The 19440-nt window shown below is 52.7% G+C and overlaps 2 protein-coding genes and 1 non-coding gene across 3 annotated transcripts in view; 1 reads left to right on the top strand and 2 right to left on the bottom strand.

The window, feature by feature from the left end:
• Positions 1–2614: 2614 nt before the first annotated feature.
• Positions 2615–18521, bottom strand: IGFBPL1 (insulin like growth factor binding protein like 1). Its single transcript, XM_027616629.2, has 5 exons — positions 18071–18521; positions 9415–9524; positions 8632–8748; positions 6706–6864; positions 2615–4875 (listed from the first exon to the last, which is right to left on the bottom strand). Exons 1-4 carry the CDS (start codon positions 18519–18521, stop codon positions 6715–6717), a joined length of 828 nt encoding a protein of 275 aa, XP_027472430.2. The 3' UTR covers positions 2615–4875; positions 6706–6714.
• Positions 7948–8020, bottom strand: TRNAR-CCU. The gene has a single exon. It is a non-coding gene; the product is annotated as a tRNA-Arg (tRNA).
• LOC113934966 (stimulated by retinoic acid gene 6 protein-like) overlaps positions 18377–19440 on the top strand; it is a 59893-nt gene continuing 58829 nt past the window's right edge. The window contains exon 1 of the mRNA XM_027616628.1: positions 18377–18508. The gene's annotated coding sequence lies outside the window, so the exon portion shown is untranslated. The remainder of the gene's footprint in view (positions 18509–19440) is intronic.

Raw genomic sequence — 19440 nt, 5'->3', positions numbered from 1 at the left:
AAAGAGAGAGAGTGTGTAAGCACCAGGTGAAGAGCAGAGGGAGAGGGAGAAAGAGAATCTCAAGCAGACTCCCCACTGAGTGAGGAACCTGCCATGAGGCTTGATCTCATGACCCTGAGACCATGACCTTAGCCGAAATCTAGAGCTGGACGCTTAGCCGACCGAGCCACCCAGGCGCCCCCCACCTACTTCTATAAAGTTCTGGCTTCCATTAAGTCCACTGGCCAAAATGACCTGACCCAGCCAATGGTGTCAGGGGAGGCTGGGAGATGTACTGTGGGGAGGTCTGCAGCAGTCAGTGGACAGCTTGGCCCAGCTCTGACACGGTGTGCCCAACGATTACGCTGCTTCTCACAGAGATACTTTTATAGTTTAATCCTCCCATGGACCATTTACTCCCTACCTTCCAAACTTGCTCATGCTATTCCTTCCTCCTTTCTTCTTTGCCCTCCAAATTCTGTCCAATTTCTCAGAGCCCCGCTGAGGGTCCGTCTCCTCCAGGATGCTGTCTCTGGCCACTTTGAGCTCATAATGCCCACCCTTCATTTAGTCTTGTTCTGTGATGGCTTTTTTTTGTTAGCATATAATGAAATGGGTCTGATTTTTTTTTTAAGATTTTATTTATTTCAGAGAGAGAGACAGAGTTAGCGAGAGAGAGCGTGAGCGGGGAGGAGAGGGAGAAGCAGGCTCTCCACTGAGCAGGGAGCCCGACCTGGGGCTCGATCCCAGGACCCTGAGATCGTGACCTGAGTTGAAGGCAGACGTTTAACCGCTTAACCAACTGAACCACTCGGGCGCCCCGGGTCTGATTTTATGTCCCACTGGATTGTGTCTTCTACAGACCCCCAGCGTGTCTGCTCTGTCGTCCTGTGCCCCTGCCACCTGGCACACAGCCCTCAGCGTCCCTTCCAGGGTGGCCAGTGCATGTCCACTCATTCACGGCAGGCTCAGGACCACAGGGCTGATGAGGAAATGCGGGCTCTGAGAGTAGAGGAAGTGGCCCAGACTCCGGACTGTGGCACAGCTTGACCTTGGCTCTGAGTCTTCAACTCCAAAGCTGAGGCCCATTCTGCCCCGGGGACGACTGCGGTACCTCTGGCAGCACAGAGACAGGTCCTGGCTTGATGCCACCGGTGGCCGTGGGGTTTGTGAGCAGCCACAGGCCCCTCAGCACGGAGCAGAGCTGGTGCTCTGCAGATGTGTGTGCGCGTGGGTTTATGAGCCGAGGTAAAAGAAGCTTCTGTGCTCCCCCCTACCTGGCCCCAATGATGATTTTTTTCCTCTTCCCTCGACAGCCAACCAGGCCCCTAATATCATGGGGAGATTTAGGCACGAGAAAGACAGCAGAGTAGAAGGGGGCACGGCCTGTCACCTGGCTGCATACACCGCTCAGCCCCTTGATGCAGTCGTGGCTGAACTGAGGTAGCCCCACACTCCAGGGGACCGAGGCCAGTCCCACCCAGCCAAGTGTGGGCAGCCACTCTCTCTCCGCTTCTGCCCTGGCTGATGGGGGCTCCCACATTCTGAATTCATTGTTCAGCTGCAGACACCAAGCCACTTTAGCTTCCCTTAATTAATTAAAATATCACATAAGAATCATTCTCTGATTTAACATTCAGGAGGCCCTGGCAAAGGCTGGGAACGAGGAAATTCATTAGAGCGGACAGTTCACCCTCGATTGATTTGTGCATTCTTATTAATTTTTCCTGTGTCATCCAGCCCTGGGGGAAAGGGGAGGGCAATGTTTTTTAAAGATATAGGATTAATTTTACCATAAAATCTGAAGAAAAAAAATCCATTTTGACTAAAAATCAGACTCTTTTGGGAAAGGGGTACATTTAGGATTGAACACAGGCTTTCGAATGATCTCCTTTAAGGCCAGTTATAACTCAGTTGACAACAGAAGACTGAGACTCAGGCTGCTCACCCCCTGCAGCATCAGGTCTAACCTCCTCTGATGGCATTTAGGGGTGTGGCCTAAAACCGTTCTCCCCCACCCACCACTACAGCTCCTGGCAACCACCACAGGTCACAACTCCCCTTCACAAGCTACCCTGCACCCCTCCTTCCCTGCTCCCTCCGCATGCTGTTTCCCTAGCCCAGAATCCCCCCTACCCACTCCAATCCCCAGCTTAGATGCCTCCTCGTCCAGGAAGTCTTCTCAGATTTCCCCCTGCTCTGATCACCTTGTGCTGGCTGGCAGAACTGCAACCCAGCCCACTCCTCCCCACTTGAGTCTCACCCTCCTTCGTATTGATTTCTGTACCCTTCTGGCCTCCGTGTGCATGTGGGAAATGACAGGGCGCAGTTCTCTGAGTGAATGAAATACTGGGATGTGTATCCGGTGGGAGACACAAATTCTGAGGGAGTTAGAAGGATCAGGCCAGCAGGAGGCTATGAGGGCTAGTTAAAAATTGTGAGTCAGGTGTCCAGGTGGGGCTGTGACCAGAACTCAGGTGTGAGGGGGGAAGGAGCGTTCAGGCTGAAGTAGCTGAGGTGGGCAAGAAAAGGGCAAGATGTGTCAGGGCTGGTGGAGACATATTGGTGGGCCTTGCTCTCACCCACAGCAGTGTTCCAAGGACAGAGAGACCACGAAACCACGAAGACTGTCTTTCAAAACATTTATTTTCAGGCGCAGGGGTCATGTGACATCATCACATTTATGACAACAGGGCAGAAAACACAGGCTCTGGGGGCACCATGTTTCTGAAGGGCAAGAACCATAGCACAGTGCTCTCAGCCCCTGGAGGGGTCTGGGGCTCTTCTGGTTGAAAAGTCATGAGGTTGGAACAATCCTGTTTTTCTGCCTTTTTGGTTTTGGTGAAAATTTCGGAGAGTGCTCATGACAATGATGATGATGATTTGCACATCCTTACACTGTGAACCCAGCCTCCTGTGGTTTCGATGTTCAGCTCTGTCACCCAAGTGCTCCATCTGCCCTGCTCTCTGCGTCTAGACCCAGCTCTCCAACTGTGACTGGGCTCATGTGAGGTGGGTCAAGTGATTTTCACTGAATGTGCCTATCAGCAGATGCAGGATTGTTCTAGTACCTTCTCTAAGGCCGTTACATCCCTGCTTCTCCTGACGGTTTCACTAAGTGCCTTACCAAGCAAGTCTTCTCCTAACTATTCACACCCCAGAAGACTTAGCTGCAGACCTTGGATACCGAAACCCCGTGGTGGGGCAGGGGGCAGAGAGGGGAGGGCGTCGGTGGTGCTGAGTTAGGGGGGTTGTGAGCGGGTCCCCTGCAGCCCCAACCTCCAACAGACAAGCACAGCTTCCAGTTAACCAGTTTCAGCTCTGATCTTATTCAAAGAAAGGGGACCGGATGTTTTAAAGTTTGCAAACCACCCATCTAGTTTCATTCCCTTCTTATTCAGATGAGGAAAACTGTGGTCTGGAAGGTGAAGGGGATTTGCTTGGAGTCAGGCAGCAAGCCAGGGATGAATTCCCAAATGGACCTCATGTTTCCAGATTCCCAGGCCATGCTCCTGCCATGTAGTACATGAAGGTGATACTACCCCACTATGTCAGATATGTAATGGCCAGGCTCAAAGGCAGAAAATTTAATTCCAAAAAGGACTCCAGAATGTAATGCTCAGCGGGAGTGGCCTGGGAGTGTGCTGTAAAGCTGAGCAGGACCTTGGTAAGATACCCTGGGACCCCTGAAACTGGCAGCACCTTCCTTTCTGCAGCTAGGAGATTACCTGAGCAGCAGCGTGGGAAGGGTGCCAACTAGGGCCAGGTGCCCTGAGTTCCGGTCCTTCTCGGCGCCTCCCTCTCAGCGCCTGGTTTCTTCCTCTGCAAAGGGGGAGGGACATCTATGCTCGCCCTGCCTGCCGTCCTGGAGTTGGAGTGACCACAGATGGAAAAGCACTTCATGAACTTGAAGGACGAGACACAAATGAGATCCCAATTCTGACTTAAAAACAAATTTGAATCCCCTAGGGTATCTATTTTTTCACCCAGATATTAAGTACTCTTCTTGAAAGAGAGAAAGAAAGAAAGAAAAGAAAAGAAAGCCTTATTCCTGGGTAAGGTCAGAACCTCTCCAAGTAAAAGGTATTCTACTACACTCTAATCCCACAGCCCAGAGAAAGAAGCCTCTGACCCCCTTTCCTCAGTTTGATGCCCAGGAGCCAGGGGTCCACTGCCCACCTGGTTAGAGAATGCTGGGCTTGCTGACAAGGGGACATCTTGGTCCCCAAACACCCAACCAAGGACTCCATCTCTTCAAGGTGGGAAAATGGCAGGGAAGGAAGAGTTATGGCCAGCTCCACAGCCTAGCATGAAGCCACGGCAACTGTTTTTGAGGGAACTTAAAAGGGATGCTAAGACTATACCTCCCCTATTTTTCCCACAGGGCCATCTTACTCTAGGATGGCAGGGCTCAACGGGACACGGGTAACCTCTGGTCCAACGCCACATTCCCAGGTGAGAAGACAAAGGCCCAGAGAGGGGACACACAGCAAGTCAGAGAGCAGGCAGAGGACAGCGTGACCCTACTCCCTCCTACAACACACACTAATCAGTCACAGAGAAATGAGGTAAAGACTCATGGCTGACACAGGTCTTCTTGTTCCAGCCCTTCAGAATTACAAACATACCACCAGGTGACCTTCCCTGGGAGAGGTTAGATTAAAAAAGAATTCTCACAGAGCAATTCCTTTCAAAAGTATAAAAAAGCCACGTGCAGTCTGGTTTCCCAATGCTTGCCCTGCTAAAAACTACATCTGCATAGGAATCTAGTTTGCATCTAATTTGTAAAAACATACAAAAGCGGTCATCTACAAACACAGTTTCTCCAACTCTTCACAAGGAAAACGATGCATGACTTGACTCTTCCAACATCCTGTCATCAATGTTTCTAAGACCCTAGAAGGAAAGAGAAATGGATGAGAGGCAAGAAGCCTGGTCTGTCACCACAACTATGTGGTGAAGGTGGGGGAAATGATCCTTAACCCTAAATCTTCCTGGCCAGGGGTGGTGCTGGTGAGGAGCAGAGGGGCCCTGGGGTGTCCACGAAGTTCATGTGGGACCACTGGGTGCACAGTTCAAGGAGGCAGCATCCAGCTTAATACAAGGAAGAACTTTCAACTACTGGAAAACCCAAAGATGGATGTCTGGTGGTAGTGAGCTCCCCAACACTGGAGGTAAGCAAGCAAGAGCTGGCCAGTACTGCATGTTGTAGGGGGAACTGAAGACCTGTGTGGCAATGGTCTTAAAATTCCATGGTTCTTTGTGGCTTTCTTTTGAAAACTCCTCTATAACAGACTACATTCATAGCCTGGTATCATTGTGTGTGTGTGTGTTTAAAAAATATGTATACTTAAAAATTATATACATACTTAAAACAAATATGTATACAGACACACACACATAGGTACACACATATATATGCATACAAGTGTGCAAGACAGAAGTCCTGATACATGATATAACAACTATAAAAAGCAAAGAGTATCAGGAAGGCAACTTAAAGAACCGTCTCCTACCTGCACTCCTACTTGAGGATTTCCCACCTTCTATTTCCGTGCCTGTCTCCAGGAGCTCTAACTCCTTCATCCACCATGCCACTTCCTCAGCGACATCTCCCTTGCTTTCCCCAGTTCTAAGCCACTTCTCTCGCCTCAAACTCGCACACTCCCCTCGCTTCCTTAACACTGTACTTCTTGTATTTTTTTTTTAAGATTTATTTATTTTTGCGAGAGCGAGTGCATGTGAGCACGAGCGGGGGTAGGGGGCAGAGGGAGAAGCAGACTTCCCGCTGAGCAGGAAGCCCGATATGTCACATGACTTGATCCCACGACCTTGGGATCATGACCTGAGCCGAAATCAAGAGTTGGCCACCTAACCGAGCCACCCAGGTGCCCCTGGAGCAGAATCTTTAAATGCGATTGTGTGCCTGGCTCAGTGGCTCGCTCATCCCCTCGGCCATGAGAATGGACCTTCTGCACACTGGGATTGCTCCTCTGGCTGGGTCCCAGTGTGACAAGACACATGGAGCAGAGCCACAGCCAGCCGACCGGCCAAATGACAAGGAATGTGAGCAAGACAGAAATGCTGGTGGCTGTGCATCAGCCAGCTCCAGGGGTTGTCACGCAGCCCAAGCTGGCTAATTAAGGGGCTCATTTCCTAGGTTCATGGCCAACCTGTCGGCAGGGGACAGATGCAATCCCAGCTCTCACCCGGGGGGCGGCTATAAGGACGAGGAGCCGAGGGGCCCGGGGAGATGCAGATTCTTCCGGACACGCTGCTCAGCACGTGCGGTGCTGAGGACAGGGAGGTGAGGCCTGGACACAGCAGAGCTGCCAACGAGGACAAACCTGCGGACAGCAAATGGAGCTCAGACTGTCTCCTTTGCACACGGGTGCTGTCACCGTGACATCTGCTCTCTCTCTGCCCCCTCTAGGACTTGAAGGAAACATTCTGTTCAGCTTCAGAAACAGAAAGAGACAACTGGTCTTTACCACCTATGGACACCCGCAACGTTCACAGCTCCTGTGTTTGCACGCCAGGTGGGAGGCCCAGAGTGGTACGAGTGTTGAACATACTAGAGATTCTACCTGCTAACTGTAGTATGTTCCTAACTCCTGTTTGGTATTCCTCTGGTTTCGATTTATGTATTTTTTTTCTTTGTTACTATACATCTTATAAGCCATCTCAATCTCTTGTGACACAGGTGTATAAATATATGATATGTACCTGACTCCATCACATGTGGTCATCTGGAGCTGGGAGGTGGGGGGCTGTGTATTTACTCAGATCTAGAACTGTCACGGTGCCGTGGGACTGGGCCTCCCCAACCGCGTTGGCGGAATGGCACAGGTACACTCCCTCATCTTCCTTTCTCAGAGGGTTGATCTAGAAATAAAACAGGCAAGTTTATGGCACAGCAAAATCACTTCCTTATTTAGTTCCTAAGATATGTCTGAACACTTATTTTTCAAAATAAGATAGGGCTCACTATTCCTCTTCTTGCCTTGGTTGCCAAGAAAGAGTTAAATTTTCTTCTCTGTACCCTCTCTATGGCGGCTCTCATTTCAATGTTTCCTTTGCATTCCTACCTTTTACTGTGAGCTACCTGGTCCTTTTATTGAAGGTGACAGGTATACCTCACAAGGAAAATACTGCAAGTTAAACAAAAATCGACTGACCAAGGAATGGCCCACAAGTGCTCCCAATGGAGACAGCCTTACGAAACAACACCAGAGAGAACATTTCCCCCTACGCCTTCTTGTAATCAAGAGGGGAAGGTGCTTGATTTCAAAAAGCCACACGGACCCGGCTGCATTCCGAGTCTCTGAGCTGGGCAGAGAAGTCACCAACCCTGGCACAGACGGCAGTGAAGCGAGGCGGACACCCACCGGCCCTCCTCAAGCAGCCTGTTCTCATGCCCCCGCAGAGCACACCCACACCAGCTCCCTCCTCTCTCGGCACAACAACCCCTGTCCACCGTGCGGCCTGGGCAGGGGGTATGCACACGATCTCGTGTTGAACTCACGCCGATTGCGGGGCACAGGGGAGCGCTGTTACCCTGATATTACAGGAGACTGGCAGTGAGTCACAGACTGTTGGGTCACAGGGCCCTCGGACCATGTGCAGCCCAAGGCCCTCCTCCTCCGACTGTGGACACTGAAGCTCAAGGGGCAGAGTGACTAGCCCAACGTGGATCCCTGTCCCTCCCTCACTCTTTCAAACACATGGCATTCCCATGACTTAGTTAAGCTGAAGCAAATGGTGCAGCAGAACCCCGAGTGGGGACACCAATGTGCCGGCCGTCTTCCCTCTTTCTCAGCCCCGTGTTCTTGGGCCGAGTGTAGTAGTCTCCTATGGCTGCTATAACTAATTACCACACACTTCATGGCTTAAAAACAACACACATTTATTACATTTGGTGGCTTTTTTAAAAAAATTATTAAATATTTTATTTTTAAGCAATCTCTATGCCCAACGTGAGGCTCGAACTCACAACCCCGAGATCAGGAGTCACACGCTCTACCGACTGAGCCAGCCAGGCGCCCCTATATTTAGTTCTCGAGGTCAGAAGTCCCAGTGGGAAACAGGGGGCTCAAATGAAGCTATCGGCAGAGCTGCCTTCTTCCTAGGGGCCCCAGGGGAAAATCCATTTCTTGCCTTTCCCATTCTAGAGGCTGCCGGCATTCTTGGGCTTGCGGTCCTCTTCTTTCATCTTCAAAGCCGGAGATGGTGGCTCGTGTCCTTCCCATGCTGCCATCTCTCTGGCTCCTTCCCTCCTGCCTCCCGCTTCAGCATTTAAAGGGCTCTTGTGATTCTACTGGGCCCACCCAGGTAATCCAAGATAACTTCCTTATTGAAGTCAGCTGATGAGCACCCTTAGCTCCATCTGCAACCTTAATCCCCTCTTGCATATAACAGATCCAAAGACTCCAGGGATTAGGGCACGGACATCTTTCTGGGGCCATAATTCTGACCACCACTGAAGATCAGTTATACTCTCGGGGGTTAAACTTCCCTCACAGTTAGTGTAGGGTCCAACCAAAAAGGGGTAAGAACAGCTTTGAAATGTGTAACGTGCTATAGAAATATAAAGGGTGCTTTGTAACGGCCAGTCAATAACAGCCACTAATCCTAAACAAGTGAGATACCCACCAAAATCCAGGCTGCGGCCTCGTGGTCAGAAGGGCCCCCTCGCACCTGGACAGCGATATTGACGTGGTCACCAGGCAGGTCCTCCAGCACCTGGGTACCCTCAGGAGACTGTGTGACCTACAGAGGACAGAACAACCAGGAGTGGTTTAGAAAAAGCATCTCTGGGTAAGAACCACACCACACACATCCTTGCTGTCTTCATCTTCCTACTGACTCAAAGGCCAAACCCTGGCACCTCTTATTCCTATTAAAACGTCAGTGGCTTCATAAACCTCAATGTCTGTGCAGACAGCACCCCCTGCTGGACAGTAACGATGCAGACACCACCACCATCTCAGAGGAGGGTCAGAGCTTCCCCGCCCTTCTGGGGGCTGTGGACATAGGTGGACAAGATATGCTGTGATCCACGCCAGTCTTTCAAAAATTGATCTGCGGGAAGATCTAGTTTTGGAATGGGATTTGGATAGTCTTTCTAAAACCCAGATCCTGTGAAGTAGGCTCTAACTTCGTTCCAGTGGATCCAGGCTAGATAAATAGATGAACTTTCTGGACAGCTAAGTGGCTGAGGGAGCAAATGGCACAAGGAAGGATGGCGACTCCCCTGCTCTGGGCAGAGCTTTGGGGTAAAAGTTTTGAGGCATAAACCTGAAGGCAGAAGAGTGACTTGTAAGATCTCTTTTTAAAACCCTCTGCTCCACATAGAATAACATACACATAAACACACAAGAAACACCTCTCACACACTCACGCACGCACGCACACGGAATTCTTGGACGTAAATACCTTCCTCCACGTGATGACAGGGGTGGGCACAGCCCTCACCTCACAGGACAGGTTCACCTGGGCCCCGGGGACGTTGTGAACACTCCGGGGTGGCGTGACGACCAGAGGAGCTGGAGGAAGAAGACAAGGGATCACAACCTTTACCCTGCCAGGTCCCAAGCCTAAAATCCCCGGCCTGCAGAGAGCCCGCGGGGACGGTCCCCCGTGAGGGGGGCCGCAGCAGAGGAAAGCTCTCCACGCACAAAGAGCACACTCGGAGGCCGAGAATCATGTTTCCCTCAGACCTGGGGGGATGCCTCCATGCTTCCTCATCCATCGCCTTTGTTCTACCAACAGGAAAGCTGGGATCTGGAGGGGCAAGGCGGCTTCCCAAACCGCCCGCCACGTCTGTGGCAGAGCCTGGGTCTCGTCACACTCCCGCCCAGGACCCCGGGGCCATCTGCTTGCAGCTCAGCTCCTTGAGACACGGAGTGGCTCAGGAGGGGCTGGTGTCACCTCACCAACGCCAAGTCTTCGAACAGATGGGCTTTCCTCCTTGCACACGGCGCAGTTCAAAGAACAGGCCCCGCAGAACAGCTGCCAGTGCACCGCCCAGACCCTCCCTCCCCCCCCCGCCGTGGGCCGGGCCAGACGCTCGTTTGCATATCGCAGACCCGCAGGCTCTGCGCGGCCTCCCCGCCACCCCCCCCAAGCCAGCACTAGGTCTGGGGACACAGGAGAGAGGGGTCGCTCCCTGGATGGCCGTCCCCAGGCAGGGCGGCTCTAGGCTGCCAGCACATTACAGAAAGGCGAGGGAGGGTGTGGGCTGGCTGGGACGGCGGCCTTGCAGGCATCTGAGAAGTGCTTAGCTGACACCCCACACCGCCCTCCTGCCGGTGCCCCCCACTTGCTCTGCTCAAGCTGGCGCTCCAAGAATCAAGTCAGGCCACCTCAGCGTTCAGGCCCTGCACCCGGTCCCTCAGTGGACCTGCCTGCACCAACATGGAAGGCACACCCCAACCCCACAGGGGATGCTCCCCCTCCTGCAGGCCCTAGAGGGTTAGGGTATGTGTCCTAGTCCAGGACCAGGGCCTCTGCGCCTGTGTGAGCTGCTGGAGGACAGCTTGCTGGCAGTCCAGGTGTGCCCGCCGGCCTCTGCTGGACCAGACAGCAGCAGGGCCTGTCCCTGCATCTAGTCCAGCAGTGTCTTGGACAAGATGCAGTGGGGAGGCCTCGGCGGGGGGGGGGTCCTCCCTGCTTGGGTTTGCTCATCTGTAAGAGGGGGATAATACCCCCTGCTCCCTGGGCTGTTGAGCTGATCTTACCATGTGATGAGTGTGAGTGCAATGGTTTAAGTTAACAGGACATGTAAGTGGGCCCCAGAAGCACGTCTGCTAAACAGATGACTAGATGAAGAAACACATGGCAAATAAAGAGCAAACACATTCCTTCTCCAGCCATCAAACTGCAGGGTCTACGCTCTTGGGACTTTGCTGGGTGACTCATGGATGGTCCTGGAGAGGGAAGGGGCCTTTGCCTGCCCGGGTCCAGCTGCCATAAAAAAAGAGAGCAAAGGGAGGGAGGGAGAAGGCTGCAGGAGGAGGGATAGAGACAGGAGTGAAAGGGCACAGAAATAAGACTGGTCTGGCCCCTCCAGACAGAACTTGTCAAGCTGGTGCCAAAAAAGATCTCTGGAAAATTGTCTTAGAACCACAGAGTCTCAAACCGGAGGGGCCCTACTCCCCAAGATCCTGTGCCTGATCATCTGATGTGTTCAGCTAGCATCCACTTGCATGCCTCCACCGACAGAGAGCTCATTACCTACAGAGCCAGGCCTTTCCATCCTAGGAGAGCTCTGCTGGTAAGGAAGCTTGTCTTCCTTCATCTGGAGCTAAAACTTACCTCCCTGTAACCCCCACATGTTGATCCCAGGGCTACGCCACTGGAACCCTACAGCTCCCTGGGTGCCCCATTGGCCTCCACTGAATACAGACACTATGCTCCCTACCCCCAGGCTGCTCTCTTCGCCCTTAGCCTGATCAGCCCACTCCTTCAGTTGTGCCCATTTGATTGCCCCCCAAGCACATGGCTCTACCCACAACACTGAGTGTAGCCAAAGTCCTCTATTGAACCAAAGTCCTAAGGCTCCTAACATTGCCCAAAGCATCCCAGACACCTGCAAACTGCCACAAAGAACCACAACACCCCTGCTCTCCAGCAGGGGCCCCATCTGCAACATGACAAAAAGTCTAATTTATCCACACCCTCCTGCCAACACCCCCTCCCCCGGAGCCCAACAGTCCTCAAATGGCTCGCTGGGGGAACAATCAGAACCGTATCTTATTCCAAAGCCCTCAATGGATTCCAGAGGAACACTCAATCAACATGTTTTACTTTCATTCATGTAAAGTCATAAATTTTAAATGAGATTTCATCAATCCCTTTCAGGCCTAAATGAATAAACCAGTAAATCACATTTCAACATTCTCTCTCCTAGAATTTCCCTCTCCCTCTTTTAAAGATTGTCTTGGAAATGCTGTCTTTGCTACTGATCTTGTGGCAGAAAATATTACTTTCTTTGACAAAAGAGCCCCCAGCTTTCGATGATAAAGTAACATTCAAATTTTTATTTATTTTAAAATTGACATACAGCACATTTACTCCTTGTGGAGTGCAGCTCTTGAGTTTTGACAAATGCCTACAGTCATGTAGCCACCTAGAAGAGTCCAGTTCAACTCAAAAAATTTCTTCATGCTTCTCTTTGTCATAGTAATCTGGTTTTAATGTTAACATATCTGCTTTTAAATTTAAAATATTTTTATCCATAATAGCTCTTCATAATCAGCCATCATCATCATCACGGTAATAATGGTAATAAATGCCACCACCTGATTCTGAGAGCTCGCTGTGTGCTAGGCGCTCTAGTCTGCTCACAGGGATCAACCCATTCCATCTTTCCAGCAATTTCACCAGCGGTGCAGCTAGGTAGGGTTACTCGGGTTTAGATGGTTGGGCAAGGCTTTGAGCCCAAGCTCTGGCTCTGAGCTTTGTTTGTCCCAAAGAGTCTTGTCTTTTACTTAGATGACACTTCCATGTACACTGCTCCTTTCGTCCCTATACCTACCCTGCTGAGCAGGTGCTTTTATCCCCATTTTACAGACGAGAAAACCAAGACTCGGAAAGGTGAAGTGCGTGGAGGAGCAGGGACTCAAACCCAGGGACCCTGATTCCATCAACACTTCACTGAGTTTTAAAGTGAAATATTTGTTATCTGTATGGACTCCATTCCAGAACAAGAAAGAGTTCTTTAGGGACTGTGTTGGGGAGCCCCAAGACAATCCCCAGGTTCAGTGATTTGCTAGGAGGACTCACAGGCCTCAGCAGTCTGACTCACAGCTGTGATTTATTACAGTGACAGGAGACAAAGCAAACAGCAAAGGGAAAAGTGGCTCATGGGGTAAAGACAGGGAAAACCAGGCGGGGGCTTCCACGTGCCTCTCCCAGCGATCACACGGGACACCCTGAATGTCCCAGCAGTGCCTGGTGACAACACATGTGAGACGCCATCTGAGGGAGGCTCACTGGAGACTTCGAGCCCGGGATTTTTGTTGGGGCCAGGTCACCTGGGCCCCCTCTGCTCAGCACGTACCAAAATTCCAGGGTCCCGGAAGGAAAGCAGGCGTGCAGCATAAACCGTGGTGTTGGCCCAAACGGCTCAGGCCAAGAGTCACTCTTATCATTGAGGGGACGGCGGGAACTGTCCCCAAATCCAAGTTCCCAGATGCCAGCCAAGGGTCAATCTGGCCAGCAGGCCCTTCTAAGGACAGTCTCAGGCCTGCTCTGTTTACTCGTCTACACAGGAAAAAACCCTCCAGACATCACCCCCCAAGGAGCGGTTCTCCTGAAGACACTATTAAATGGGTGATACATTGTTTATACTCACAGGACATTCCCAACCCTACTGTCCCCAAGGGCTCATTTGAATGTGGTGCTGGGGTACTCAACGTCATGACTGCCACAGGCAGGACGGGATCCAGGTTCAAATCCTGTCTCTGCCACACCAATGCTGTGACGCGGTCTTAGTTTCTTCTTCTTTAAAATGGGCACGGGCATCAGTTCTCTTTCCTGGCCCCTCCTCTCTCCTCCCCTCTCCATAGGCTATTGGGAGGAAGAGCTACAAGACCCCTTGCAAACTGAAAGAGGCTTCCGCAGAGACCCGAGGACCTGGCAGGCTGTGCTACCCCATGGGGAATCTCCTCGAAGTGCTGGGCCTGCTCCAGAGCCCCTACTGGCCTCCGGGGAGCCGGCCTCTGGGTGGGCCCTGCCCGGAGGCTCCAAAGGCGACACCTGCAGCCCTCATTCTGGTGAGCCCGGGGCACAGCCTGTTGCCTCCCTAGTGCCAGAACTGCCACACTTTCTTTTCTACCTACGTGTGACATGAGCAACGTGGATCTCAAGAGGGAGGATGGTGCCTGGTGGGCCCAGTCTGTGGTCTCTCTAGCTCTTCCTTGCTAAATACTTTGTTTCCTTCTGTCCATGCCAGCAACAGCTCTAGAAAAGCTGGGAGGGCACCGATCCACCCAGCAGGTAACAGAACAGTCACCCACATGTGCACCCACGGAGGTAGCGCTGGGGTCCCGGTGCCAACCACGGGAGCTTGGGCAAGCCATTAACCATTTCCTCCGGGTCTCTGCGCCCCCCCGCCCCCACATCCTCTGGGGTGAAGGGAGAGGATGAATGTGACTGAATTACTGACCGTGCGGGTCTGTACGAGTGAGAGGGGCCGACAGCATTATTATAGTGTGTGCTGACCTGTTCCCCGCCCCCCCCACTGTCAACTAGATATGTCCTTGACGCCCAGAATGAAAGATCTTCCCAAATGCCTCTGAGGTTTCTTTCAAGTTAATGGTGCCCAGGAAAGAAAGAATATCAAAAGTCATCCCCCAGGATCCCATCTGCTTGTACAAAGAAGTGCACAACCAAAGAGTTTAATCACCAACGCATTGAGCAGCCCTGATAATTTATGCTAATAGTCATGTTCCGATGTGGAAGGAGAAACAGCTTAATACGGCTCCCTGCAGCCTGTGCCTCACAGCCCCTCCCTCGGCATGAAAGGCTTTTGAGCAGAGGCCCCCCCCTTCTTTGTCCCTCTCACAAAGTGGCACTCGCAGCCTCTCCTGGTTACCTGGTAACACACGCCTCGCACAGACTGCGGTGGAGCTGGGATGTCAACGGAGGGAGGTGAATTTTCTAAGATTCAGGATCTCAAGAGCTCACTGAAGCTTTGGGGGGGGCCGGGGTCCTGGTGGGTATTGGCCCGGGACCCTGTTCCTACCTAATCTAGCATTCAAAACATGCTCTCAACCTGCTGCCTGCAGGATCCCAGCCCCCTCCCCATGTCAGCCATCGGTCAGGGGGCACGCACAGAACAACACAGCCTTTTAAAATAATGACAGCAGCAACAAGAACGCCATGCCACCTTATAGCAAAGAAAGGAAACCAATAACTTAGTACGGAACGAAGCTGCATCCCTCAGCCTGGCGCTGGCGGCTGGCCCTGGCCCTGCCCCAAGCCGCTCTGGGCCTCGCCCCTTTCCCCAACCATCCGCCTGTGGAGCTGCCCAGCAGCCCAGGGTCACACCCACCACAGGGTCTCCCCTACCTGCTCTTACCTCCCCCTCCCCCTTTCTCCCCAAGAATTTTCTACAAGTCCTTCAAGGTTCCGCTCAGATATTTTCCCTTCTATGAAGCCATCCCCGTTCCTCTCAGGAGCCGTCCCCCAGTGCCAAGCAGGAGGGCCAGCAACAAGCCTTGGGGGGAAATCAGGAAGGTGAATCCGGACGGAGAAACCCCTCAAGATTCAAGGGTGGCTAATTTGCAGCCTATTCCTAATCAGGTGGCCATCGGGCTAGAGGTGCATGGCTCCATCTAAAAAGGGCCAGGCAAACCCAGGCTGGGGCCCCATCTCAGCTAGGAGCTAGGCACGCAGCTCCAGGGAGTTCCCTTCTGTATGCCTCAGTTTTCCCTTCTGTTAAATCGGAGTGAGATCTGGCCGGGGTAGTTGTGAAAATTGAGTAAGAAGATGGGATGCAAGGGCTATTTCCAACAGTATAAAAATGATTCATACGTGGAAACAGGTCGAGTCTTCATTCAATGTGTTAATCAAAGGATTGCACTCATTATTAGGCATTTGGGGGGAATTTCAGAGCATAGGAAAAGGCCAGAATTTAAGCCTGAAAATGGTTTCAGAGAACACTTCGCACCCTGTGTGGAAGCTGATAAATAGTTACTGAGGTCTCATTCAGTCTAAGTCAGGTGCTTGCTTACTGAAGGGTAGGTGAGAGCCGGCGAGGGGTGATTTTATTAACAATATTGAAACAGAACAGCTGCTGCTAGGACTCAGCCGTTTCCTTCCCACCAGGGTCCCTGGGGGCATTGTTAAAAAGTACCCCTGCTTCGTCCTCTGAATAAAGGATGGCTTTGGGGCAGCACAGAATGAGGTGCCACCTGGGCTAGGAAAGATGCCCCTGTCCACACCTCTGTGCTTCACCAGGACACCAGCGCAGGGGCCACCCAAACATTTCAGGACACAAAGACAGGGGACCACAGTGCCCCGGGCTACTGCAGATGACACAATTGTGGGTGGGGAAGGAGAGCTAAATCGTAGGGAGGCCTGCTGCCTGTCACTAACGGGATCATTAAAAGCAGTTTCTGACTTTCCTTCCTTTTGGCCCCTTGAACATCTTTACTCAAGGGGCCTGTGCCTGGAGTGGGCCTCAGAGCCCATAGATCAGAGTGGAGGAGCTGTCACGTTTACTTGTCATTTGGTAATTTTCAGTGAATTAGGGATATGGGGTTGCCGTCTGCCATCTGGCCGCACTCTGGTAACCATGGCAACCACCACCTGCCTGACTTAACACTCTCAAGTCCTATTCTGAAAGAGCACTACCGAAGGCGTCGGGGTCCTGGGTGCTGGTCAGGCTTTACTGATCACCCTGCCTGTGTCTCCTGCCCCCCTGGGTCTCAGTCTCCTCTGCACAATGGCAGATTTGCTCCATGTGTCTTCAAGGTGGCTCAGTCTTAGGAACAGAATATCACTCCAGGGAAAAATCGTCTGAGACTATCCGCATCGGTTAGATTCTGGGGACTTGGTCAGCATTTCTTGGCATCTCCACCGTGTGGAGTGAAAGTGTGACTTGTCTGGAGACAAAGAGAACTGCCTGTGAATTAACGGCTAAAGAAAGCAGATTGTAAAAAGGAGTGATAGGAACTAGAAGGAAGGAGGCAGGACTGTTGAAATGCCACAGGGCAGAAACAAAGGTTCAAAATGGAAGGGACCTCAACTGTGGCTCCACAGGGCTGACGGGGCCCAGAGAAGGGCAGGGACCTGCCCAAGGTCACTCAGGGGACCAGTAGCAGCTTAAGAAGCACCCACCAGCTCTTTCTTCCATTGGAAGCCCCAGCCAGGAATAGCCAATGGTGACCTTCCCGTGCAATGGAACTGCTTCAGCCCCCTCAATGGGCAGCATATTGGTTTTGTGTTGCCCGGGACAGGAGACTTCCTGCCCCATCCCCAACAACCCGCTGGGTCTGCTGCACATACGTGGAATGCTTGGGGGGAAATAATATGAGAAATTACCCAAGGCCTGGAAAAGGTTGTCCCCCACCCCAAGGCTTCCCTGTTGGAGCTAAATTCATTACACCGATGTGGGCATTTAGGTCTAGACTTGGGTCTCCAGGCCTAGGCCAGAACCCCAAGCCAGGCTCCTTGGAACTTGCCGGCCATAAGTTCACTCACCCTCAACTCTCCACTGCTCCCTCCAGGCAGTGTGGATGGGGGCAGCTCTCCAAAACCTAATGGGCCATCAGGGTGCTCCGCTGGGCATCCCTTACCAATGTTTTTGGTCTGTTTTTGTTTGAGTTTAAAAAATTACACATAGAGGTGGGCAAACAAGGCATCCAAACATGACCTTCCTGGGATGTTAATGAACCTTAAGTTTCTATGTACCCAGCAATCAATACATTTCCATTCCTTTACCCGTGGAATCATATGAGCCTTAGACCCGCAAAACCCAGGTCTGGCCCTGATGGTACCATCATCTTTTCAGAACTTAGGTCCTCAAATGTCTTAACCTGTCCTGGGTGGGAGATCCCTCTCCTGGGTGGGAATCCCAGCAGGTTCCCAACCCTGGGGTTCTCGCCCAGTGATTCCTGAGTCCCTGTCTGGAGCTCCTCCTCCTCCAGCATCTTCACCTTCCCTCCCTCTCCATTCAAAAACCCCACCTGGCCTGGCCCGCTGCTGGTCCCAGGGGACTTAAACTCAGTAGGACAACCCCCTCCCCCCCCCCAGCTCCCAGTCTGGTAGAGGCCTACATGGCAGGCCTGCACGTAACTTAAGGCCTTTTGGTAGTTAAGTACCAAAAGAGACAGTAGGCTCACCAAAACACTGACCAGCTCAAGGGCTTGTATCTCCACGAGCTTGGTAAGGAAGGGTGAAGGATATGGATTCCTGTCCCAGTCTCCTTGAGTACCTGGCCAGGTAAGAAAAACTGCTTCTGAAGGGAAAACTGAGGCTGTGGATCACGGTGCATGCAGGGATCCTCTGCCCCACATTCCAGAGGGCTGGGGTCCCTCTTTCTCCTCCTGCCCCAGCACCGCGGGGCAGAAGCCGGACTCACCAAATTCGCAGGGGCCATCGCGCGCCTTGTGCAGGTGGCCGGGGTGCGGGCGGGGCGCGTGCCGGGCGCGCAGGCGCAGCGCGCAGATGCTGGGGTAGGAGCGGCCGTCTGAGCCGCAGACGGCGCCGCGCTGCGCGCACACACAGAGCCCGGTGCCCTCGGGCGCTACCCCCGCGGCGCGGCTGGCGCACACCAGGCCGGGGCCGCAGCGCGCGCCCGCCCGCCCCCCGCAGCTCGCGCCCTCGGCGCCCAGGCAGCGCACGCAGCAGCCGCACTCGTCGCGCGCTGCGATCCCGGGCGCAGGGCAGCGCGAGGGCGCCGGACAGCGCTCGGGCCGGCACGGACCGCACTCGGGGTGCCGGCCGCCGGTGGCGCGGAGCCCGAGGCCTGGAGTCAGCGGCGGCAGCAGCAGGAGCAGCAGCAGCGGGCAGAGCGAGGGTGAGCGTGGCATGGTCTGCTTCGGGACGGCAGTGGCGCCTCTGCTTCGCGCTGTGCTTCGCGCGCGCCGCGCCGCCACCCCACCCCGCCCGCCTCGCGGCCGCTGATTGGCCCAGCCTCCGCCGCGGGGCGCCGCAGCCGGCTGCCGGGGTCCGGGACCCGCGCGGCGGGGTGGGCTCACGGCCGCCCCGGTTCCGAGCTGGAGGGATGTCCCGAGACCTGCTCTCCTAGACCCAGTGGGCTCTTGGGGAAACAGACCCACTCGGGGCGGGAACTTGCCCAAGGTCGCTGTGGTAGCGCCGTGAGGGCTGTACGGTCTTCAGATCCAAGGCTAGCTCCAAATATTATGTGCCTTGATCCTCCCAGAGGGATGCGCTTTGTAATTTTATTTTGCGTTTAGTAGTTTTCAAAGTTTTATTTTAAAAAGAGAATATGTGGTTTAAAATTTCAGAGGTTACAAATGGATGTAATGATGAAAAGAGTTTCCCTTCCACCCTGTGACCCAGTGTCCCAACCCAGCCTCAAGAGGCCGCTCATTATCAGTCTTGTGTCTTTGCAGAAATTTTGTATGTCCATTAAAGCACGTATGATTGTATAGCTCCTCTCTTTAAACACACACACACACACACACACACACACACACACGGTAGTGTGCCCTGCACATTACTCGACCCTTGTTTTTCCCATCTATGGTATTTTCCATAGTTTCCCTACCTCTTATCATTTCTGAAATCGGGCTTGTACAAACAATGGAGCATTGTTTTTCTCCCCTGAATGCTACTGAAGCCATGGTTTATTTCTCAGTCAAAAGTGACTTTGGTTGTGATGAGATCTGGCGATCTATTTTGGATTGGCCTCAGACTTTTAAACTTTGCACAGCGTTTAATTGCACAAAAACTGCAATCATTTAGCCAGTTGTTTTGAGTCCTTTT

This window comes from Zalophus californianus, chromosome 13 (assembly GCF_009762305.2).
Source record: "Zalophus californianus isolate mZalCal1 chromosome 13, mZalCal1.pri.v2, whole genome shotgun sequence".
NCBI classification, from domain to species: Eukaryota; Metazoa; Chordata; class Mammalia; order Carnivora; family Otariidae; genus Zalophus; species Zalophus californianus.
Note: the sequence above shows the minus strand (reverse complement) of the source record. Positions and strands in the feature narration are given on the sequence as shown.